The 9629-nt window shown below is 36.9% G+C and overlaps 1 protein-coding gene across 1 annotated transcript in view; it reads right to left on the bottom strand.

Annotated features, from left to right (window-relative positions):
* Positions 1-240: 240 nt before the first annotated feature.
* Positions 241-9629, bottom strand: part of PUS7L (pseudouridine synthase 7 like) — a 13435-nt gene continuing 4046 nt past the window's right edge. The window contains exons 5-9 of the mRNA XM_029953944.1: positions 9277-9375; positions 7092-7173; positions 5684-5964; positions 2193-2246; positions 241-1178 (exon numbers count right to left, since the gene is read on the bottom strand). Of these exons, the coding sequence (XP_029809804.1) occupies positions 852-1178; positions 2193-2246; positions 5684-5964; positions 7092-7173; positions 9277-9375 (843 nt within the window). The 3' untranslated portion in view covers positions 241-851. The remainder of the gene's footprint in view (positions 1179-2192; positions 2247-5683; positions 5965-7091; positions 7174-9276; positions 9376-9629) is intronic.

The following is a 9629-nucleotide window of genomic DNA, read 5'->3' as shown; positions in this document are numbered from 1 at the left end:
AAACAGGCAAAATGTTTTCTTCCTCTAGCAACATAAAAGGTGGAGACAATCCTATTACTTGTTGCTCATGAGGTTGGCGCTGCCTTGATTCTTTAAGTAAGCTTCAAAAAGGGTCAATAACATACCCAAAGTCACTTCTAAGTGTCAGAGCTGGAGTCTGAGCCCAGAGCTGACTGACTCTAAAATCTGTTCTTGAAGATAGAAAAAAGAATCACATAAAGTCAAGAGGGTCAATGTATATTAAGATAAAGAAATTATATGAAAAACTTTATTTCAGTCTTCACTGAAGACTATTCATCTCATAAAGGGGTAAACTACCCTGGGGTAGCTACCATAAATAGAAGGATTATATTTCCCTAATGTACTATTCTGATCAATAAGGCCAAAAAATGGAGAAGAATGACAATAATAATTAACAAAATGCTTCATTTATACGAACTTTCTCTCCAACCATATGCTTTCATTACAATCTCATTTCATCTACATTCTAAGCTAAGAGCTAGAGGACAGCAACGTTACTCCAAACATGTTTTTCTCACATGTTAAGAAAATGTAAGTATTATATCCTCTGAATAGTCCAGAGAGATGGTAAATTTAATGCACAGAATAAAGACCACTGAAACATCAGACCATAGAAAGACCACAGGCTTTGCCATCTTAAATTCAGACCCTGCCACCTACTAGCTCCATATGCTCTGGAACAGCAGCATCAAATTCCCACTTCCTTGGACGTTTTGTAATCACAGGGGATAACAATTACAAAGTTCCTGACAAATTGGTAGATGCTCAAGAAATTTCAGCTACCTCTCTTTTAACGAATGACATGTATGATCAGTTCAAGGGTAATGGTTCTATAAGTCATGTTTCATTATCTCCCTCAGACAGACCGTAGCATAACATGAAGCATCAAGATCAAAAGAGATTAAAAGAGATAAAGTTGCCTCATCAGTGTGGGAACCCTCCAATTTGACATCAGTACCATGTTCTTCCATTAGCTGGTATGAAACATTGTAGGGACATTTCAGTATCTGTCTATAGCACCCTGGAGCATTCAGCTTTAGAGTAGGTACTTTAAAACTACATGTCTGCAGTCCATCTCTGCTAAGTATTTCCTGGTACCACTGCCCTACTTTGTTCTTCGGGTACTGAATATTGTATCCAAGCACTGGAAGGACCACCTGTGCAGGAGAAGGGGAAAAAAATAGATGAACCAGCCTTCAGAAGAATGTATCATCATTATAACACTGAGATTTGGCATATAAAATAATCCTTGAGATGTGATCATTATGTTTCAGGATATACACATCACAAGCAGCCTAAAACATGCTATTGAACACCACACTATTTTATTTTACATGCAGGCAGAGAGCTAACTAAAATCAAGAAGGACCCACAATAACCAAGGTAACCAACTCAAGTCAGATATTACTAGATAAACTATCCGTTAATGCAGAAGAGAGGAAACAAGAAGAGTTGGTACATTTAATTAGCCAGCAAAGATTTAATCTCAATGCAGTCATAAATCCTAAAAGCATATTGTTTCTATAACAAAAAGAGTAATCCCTACTGCTCAGTGATATAACTGGTGTTTTGGCTGATTAGGTTACATTCTTCTTACTTATTTAAAAACATGCAAGTGAACCAGTAGCAGCAAAGACAGCTGCTCAGGTCCTTTGTAGGGCTCTCCTTTGCTGGTGATTTCTAGACATTTTTCTTGAACAGTACCAAACGGGAGTCAGAAAAAGGAACAAGGTTAAAAATTCAAATACACAAACATGGATGGATTTCAAATTCATGATGCTAATTGAAAGAAACTAGACACAAAAGGCCATATATGATTCCATTTGACATTCTTTCAAAGGCAAAACTACAGGGACAGAAAATGGATGAGCCACTGCTGGGGACTGGGGGTACAGGTTGACTAAAAAGGGGTACAGGTAAATTTTAGGGAGAGATGAAAATGTTATTTATCTTGATATTTATGGTAGTCATTAGGCCTGCATGTGTTTATCAAAACTCTTAGAATTGTAAACTGAGAAGAATTTTATTGTGTATAATTGTACCTGTACTAAAAAGTGGTTAAAAAAAAAAAAAAAAAAGGAAGGTAGGGAAGAAAACTAAACAACATGTTGTCTTTTGGACACAATATCTACATTTAGACCAAAGCAACACCAATTTTTAAGCAAATTTACCTGATGTATTGCATATGTGTTAGCTGATTCCTCTTCTTCAGTTACTAGATGAACCTAATTTTTAAAAACACAACAAAAATGATTCATTCCCTCAATTTTCCCTGTTATGTATAATTTGACTCCTCTGCTGAATATACATATGCCCAAACAAGCCTATGTTCACAATTTGTTTCTAGACCGCATAAAAATTAGAATATTTCCTGATTTTAACACTGATAAGCAAGTTAGAACACAGAGAATGGAAGGTGGCTTAACACTGTCACCTCATCACCAACTTGTCCTAATTTGCAAAGGTGTTATGCTGAATCAAAAATCTGCCTCTATGAACCCCCCCCCGCCACCTCTGTCCCCAAATAATACCATAATACTCTCTGAGAAGTGGTGTTTCTCAAACATGTTTCACATAACAGTAATAAGAGGGGGGGAGGGGGAAAGAGGTGTGTTGTAAGTCTGAGAAATGCTGCTACAGTCACTACAGAATAAGAAATTCTGATTTCTCTAGCATCTGAAACTCAGATATAAAGGCAGTTGTCATAATAATTAAACAAGAATGAATAGGGTCTACCTTCCTAAAGCGTTTATCACATAATGTAGTGTCCAGACCCCTCCAACTCTGTTAGCTTTCCCCTCAAGTCTGCCTACTCTAATTGATAATGCCCCTCTCATTTTTATTTTTCGTTTTGGGTTTGTATGTTTGTTTATTGGTAAGTAAGCTTTTTAATTGCTACACTCAGAAATGGATATAAAATTCTAGAGGTGATCTGACCAAATCCATGGGACAAGGATCTCTCCTGCATCATCATTTCCAGCTTTTTGTCTTTCAGAAACTCATAAGCCTACTTACAATAATGTAATTTAAATGATTCATGAAAATACTGGAAAATATGGTCAAGTACAGAAAACCAGGTTTTGTGTTTAGAGAACTCCCTCCCAGGCTGATCTCAATTTTTTTTATTAACAAACATACTTTGGGTGTATGTCTACTCCCCAACTATGAATTCACCTAATTCACCTAATTCACTTTTTAATTGTCTTACACATTTCTCTATCTTGTTCACAAAAAACTTATAAGAAAAATCTACCAACTGACTTGAAATAAAGGTATATTTGTCCTTGTCTAATAATACTATCAAAAAAGGGCATCACAGTAGCTTCCTACAATTTTTAACTGTAGATGCACAACATGACATGCCCCATATACCATTTATTATAAACTTGATTGTCTTTTTCCTTTTCATATATTAACAGTTTGGGTCTGTAAGTCTTGCCTTTTCTTTTCTTAGTATTTACTGATAAAGTATAAATGATTAGTTTTACAATGTGTAAAGACTTTTAGTTTTTTGCTAATAGAAGGAAGCTTAGCGAGATATGAAGAAAATGTTCTCCTTTCTCCTACAGCTCCAAAAGAAAAGCAGATACAATTCTGATCCTGAAACTGTCCTTGCAAAATGTTACTTTGAACAAAGTATGTAAGACATGTATTTCAGAGATTACCATATGCTGTCAAAGTAACCTTTAACATCTGAAACTCTGAATTAGTAGTGGTTAACTTACTAAATCATGCGTACCATAGGTAATTTTTAAGTGAACATGTTTCCTGAAATGTGTGAAAAAACATATCTTTCAGTATTTATAAAAAGGAGATCACTGATATCTCTTCTTCCACTCACATGAGGTAAAGTAAAACCTATGATACTATTAGATTTCTTTTTTCACAGTTTCAGATGTTGTCTCAGTTAAATGACAATTCTTAGTGATTTATGCTCCTAGTGATCCTTTCTTGACTAAATATTTATAAGCCACCCATTCAATGGAACAGTGAAGCAGACATCCGTTGTTCTGGCTAATTCAGCCTTTACTGTCTCTTTTCCCTCATTCCTTCTCTAGCACCCTCATTTTCAGGGAGCTCCTGTGCCAGGTCTCACATGTGATTTGCGTGGGGTGGTTCCAGGGAGGACCCTTCAGAACACAGGCTTACCCAATGACATGCTCCAGTCCACAATAATCGGTTTGGACCTGGATATAGGACCCATGCCCAGTCACTCCTAGCCAGAGAGACTTAATTCCATGGCTTTTATTCCATGGGGAAGAGTCCTCTTCTCTACAAGTTGGTTTTTTGTTTTGTTTGTTTGTTTTGCCATCACACTAATCTGGGTTTGTTTTGGCTTTTAGTATACTGTCAAGTTAGCTAACACACAGAGTACATAGTGTGCTCTTGGCTTCAGGAGTAGATTCCCATGATTCATCACTTACATACAAGAAATAAGCTTAGACAGGCTCATGACCACCTTGCCACTAAAAGAACAGGCCAGACTCAGAATGGCTCTAATAGAGGAAAGCAGAGCTGAAAGAAGGAGAAAATAAGACAGAGACTGTTTAAGAGACTGCTTAACCTCTGGATATAGCTGTGCCTGAATCAATCAGCACCTTGGTTATGAGGGCCAATGAATTCCTGTCTTTTTTGCCTTAAGTTAGTTTGAGATGGCTCTCCATTACTTAAAACAAAAACCAAACAAACAACCACCTTAATGTATACACCCAGACTCTGCCATCTCGATTAAGCCATCTTTATGTAGAGTTCAGAGTCTGTTTTTCTTCGTTTTTGAAAAGCTGGGCCATGTTCTCTCTCTAGATGCCGACACCTTTTCTATACTCCATGATTTCTCTGATAAAGACCAATTCGGGCTAGGGTCTTTTTAATTCTGCTGTTTCACTTAATCTGTCTCCTCTCCACCCTGGGTCTTGATTTTCGTTTCTATAAAATGGTAGTTAGAAAAGAGAGTCTCTAAAATCCTTTTCTCATCTAAAATTCAATGATTTTATGTTGTTATATAGGAAAGCACTACATAAAATACCTTCACTAACTTTTATAAGATATTAGTGAGACTAACTTGAGATAAAGTTCTCTTTGCATTATATTATAAATTTCTTTACTTGATTTATGGAATTCAGATCCATTATTTCAACTGTTCAAGCCCACAAAAATAAAAATACTAGTTGGACAGAGAAAAAATGGAAGGAGCAACTTTTATAATATAAATTATAATTTATTAAAAAAAAGCAAGTTGTAAAATTGCAATTATATAAAATCACATTTATATAAACAACACCCAACACTACACACCCCATATACCATTTTTATAAAGATTGTATTTTTTTTCATATTTTAAGTTCTGAGCTCCTAAGCCCTGTCTTTGCTTTTCTCCATTTAGCGAACAGAATAAAAATACACTTTTCTATGGATATTTATGTGAAAGCATAGAAAAAGTTCTAGAAGGACATACATGAAATAACAGAGGTTGATGTCCTGGACACACAATAAGACACTTAACTGTGTTAAGCCTCAGTTAACAGCATAGAAGTAAAGATAAGCAAATACAAGTGAAAAAATAAAATGTGTTTTTAGTGCTAAATTATTTCTAAAAAGGAGTTTCTGTAATGTTCCTAACGTGATAACTACTGTTTGAAAACTTTGATGAAATGATACTTACTTTACTATTTGGGAAACGTTCATCGTCAACATCTTCACCCAAACAGACCAAATCGCCCTCTACTACTCTCGACCCATAGGTTGCAAGTCTGTAGGATACTGCCTCGTTCCAAATTTTACTGCTATATGCATGAACGTAGAATATGCGCATAGAATGGGGAAAAGAGAACCACGCCTGGATACATCCCTCCTCTGTCATGCCAAAGCGATGCAAGGACTCCAACAATGCTCTCTCTCGAACTTTGAATTCAGGCATCAATGAAAGTGTGCCTTTAGCATCCTCTGAAATAAAGAGAAAATCGGTGAGTCAACCACTTCCCTTTAAAGGCCAGTTATAGAGACCTTTCTTATGCCTTCTAAATGAGGGGCAATGAACTATGCGATCTTATAAATGTGAATATGACAATGATGCTAATTACCAACTATAAACCAGCTACACCTGAAGAGTTTGTTTGTTTAGTAAAGATCATTAATCATATAGTCCATCCTCCATTCGCTTTCCCTGCTTTAAAAAAATAGCAATAGCACATTCGTAATCCCTACTTCAGAATATAACTAACTTGCAGTTATTCAGAAAACTTCTTTGCAAAAAGGCATGAAATAAACCTGTGAGCCTACAGATTTTTAAAGAGCTATTATGAACATTTATATAGAATCTTTGGAATAAGAAGGGGTTGGATCCTTCAAGTATGCTAACAGGCCTTGCTAATGGGATGCTTTTTAAATTACATTGAAGGACTCTTTTGTGAAGATGCTTATTCAGGTATGAATCCTCATTTTAATAATGTGCCAGGTGTTTCTTTTGCACACCAAACTTTGAGAATCATTGCCATAAGGACATTATGTTCTTGGGACTCTAAATAGATACAAACACATACATCATTTTGAGAGTCAAACAGCATGTAGATTGACTCTGGAACCCATACTCATGACCATTATTCTTTAGTGCTTCTCATTAAGCATTCTGTATTATAAACCATCACATAGAGCTGAAGTGTCAAAATTGACAAGGCTGAATGGCAACTAAGCCAAAAATAATGCACAAAGCATTGGATATAACAAATAATACTTCTATCCAGTTTGTTTTCCAGTCTCCCCTGGTTGTGGTGTATACTGCCATCAGTACCAGTTTAGAATTTGGAATTCTTATCTCCTCTGAAGGTACAGACCAAGAAAAACTAAGAAGCTATTTCTCCCCTTACTCCTACCCCGAGGCAGGAGTGAAAACAGACAAAAGTCCTGGATATTTGGCCCAAACTAAAGTGTCTTGGGCATGTAATAAAATTACTATATATATATTACAATCTATATCCTATCACATTTATGTTACAATGAATGCCCTCCTGCTGACATACATTTATATTAAGGATCTGCATGGCTATGTACAGGGTAAAGAAATTTTTAAATACCAGTTTGAAGAAAATATTTCTTTGCTCTATTTACAGGATCATCCAAATCTTCTGGTGTAAGAAATAATTTTACAGCCTCCACCTTTAAAAATCAAGCAAGCAAACATAGTTCAAATGAAAATGACAAATCACTTACTTTTTAAAAAATGTTCATTTACTTTTGAGAGAGAAAGCACAAGCAGTGAGGGGCAGAGAGACAGAGAGAGAGAGAATCCCAAACAGGCTCCATGCTGTAGTACAGAACCCAATGCAGGTGTCAAACTCATGAATCGAGATCATGACCAAAGCCAAAATCAAGAGTCTGATGCTTAACTGACTGAGCCACACAGGTGCACCCAAATCAATTACTTCTTTAAAAAAGATACAAATTCTCTGGCATCATAAAAGAATAGGCACTTAACCAATGACATATGATGCTACAATTTTATCTTCAAGCTTTCAAAAATTAAACAGTCTTAGATTTGGAAATAAATCTTTAGGAAGCAACTTTACACACAGGTTTAAAATATTCTGGACTGGAAAAAGTGCCTCCCATGACTTCCATATTCCACTTGTCACTCCTCACCTCCATCATTGAGTTACGACTGCAAGTGTGAATTAATGACATAAAACTCAGACCTGACCAACATATACAACAAAAACAGGGGAAGTAACAAGCATAGAAGAATGGTGAACCACTAATTTCATTCAAGTTCTCAAGCCCTGGAATGCTTTGGTCTTGCAAATAATTGCCAAAATATTTTTTTAATTGCCAACTTTAATATTTTCTTTTGAAAACTAAATAGATTAAAAGATGTTCCTTTTTATTTTAATGGTATCTACAAGGTCACGTATTTTATTATGATTATTATACTGTCTCCAGCATGGTGACTCCTAAGTATATGTTTAAAGTAGGATCAACCTAAAACCCCAGTCTTATTTTACAGTATTCATTCATCCATTCAAACGAATATGTTAAGAAGCTAAATCATTCAAATAAATATTACTCAACATCTGTGATGTGTTGGGCACTATGCAGAGTACCAGAGATGGAGTGCTGAGCAAGAGAAACACAGTGATTGTTCACTGGAAAAAACTGAATAAACATTAACAGTAAAATATAATAAAACCTAAGATGGGAAGTCCAAGAGGCTTTGAAGTCACAAGATCAGAAGAATTCAATTTTTCTTGGGAGTGGTATGAAAATTTAAATTGAGATGTAAAAGAATGTAAAGGATGGGGAGAAGGTGCTTTCAAGAAAAGAAAATATGGCTTTCTAGCATGGGGCCAGCCTCACAGTAGGCCCCCGCTGATGGTCACCGGCTGGCACTCACGCTTATGCAGTCCTCCTCCACACTTACCAGGGTGGGTCTGGGTGCAGAAGTGACAATGTCGCTTCCACGATTATGTTATAAAAGACACTGTGATTTATGTTGTGCTCTCTCTCTCTCTCATGCTCCTGGACTCCTCTCTCTCAGGCAAGTCATGCCATGAGGAGCCCCATGAGGAGAAACTAGTGCTTCCTACCAAAACCATGAGAGTGTGCCTGGAAGGAGATCCCCTGTGCCCAGTCAAGTCTTCAGACTGCATACTGGCTGACAGTGTGACTGCACACGATGAGAGACCCTGTGCAGCAACACCCGGTGAGGCGGCTTCCAGGTGCCTGACCCTCAGAGACAGTGAGATAATACGTGCTCGTCATTCTAGGCCGAGCAGTTTGGGAGTAGTTTGTTACACAGCAACTGACAGCTAATGCTCTAGCAAAGTCAAAAAAAAAAAAAAAAAAAAAAGAGCGAGAGAGAGAAGCACAGAATATGAAGTTTAAAAGAGGGACGAGCTTTTGTTTAAATGCTATGAGAAACGTGAATTTTATATCATTGGATGCCATATTTCTGGAACCGTAAGATATTAAGTTTCCTCTAAATCCTCCATTCACTTCATTAAGAATTTGGTGAGTGCTGATCAATTCTCTGTTAAGTTTCAAACGAGTATTAAACACAGTGACATCACATACAGTTTGCTTTACTATAATGTGATACCAAGAATATAGTAGCTGCTCATAAATGTTGTTCAATAATGTAGCATATGGTATAAGCCTGTGTGTACAGATGCGTTCATATGCTGGGTTAACAAGGCAAAGGGCTGGGTTACATCGTAAGTACAACTGACAAGACAAATCAGAGCAGAGTGTTTCTTTAATCCATACCATTTCACTCCTCAGCAAAGCCAATCCAATCTGGTCGGTGTGAACTTTCCTTCCCATCCCAAATCTCTGCGGTCCATAATAATTTACAAACCCTTTATTCTACAAATACAAGAAAATCAATCATTAAAAGCATACTGTTATGGACTGCATGTCTGTGTACTCCCCATAATTTATATGTTGAAATCCTAACCTCCAACGTGATGGTATTTGGAGGTGGGGAGGCTGGGACTCTGGGGGATAATCAGAGCTCTCATGAACGGGATTAGTGCCCTTCTAAGAAAAGACCTTGGAGCTGGCTCCCTCTCTTTCCGCCACATGAGACTATAACAAGAAGACAAGGCTGGCACCCTAAT

The sequence above is a fragment of the Suricata suricatta genome, chromosome 10, assembly GCF_006229205.1.
Source record: "Suricata suricatta isolate VVHF042 chromosome 10, meerkat_22Aug2017_6uvM2_HiC, whole genome shotgun sequence".
Taxonomy (NCBI): Eukaryota; Metazoa; Chordata; class Mammalia; order Carnivora; family Herpestidae; genus Suricata; species Suricata suricatta.
The sequence above is the reverse complement of the archived record's forward strand: the minus strand, read 5'-3'. Positions and strand labels throughout refer to the sequence as shown.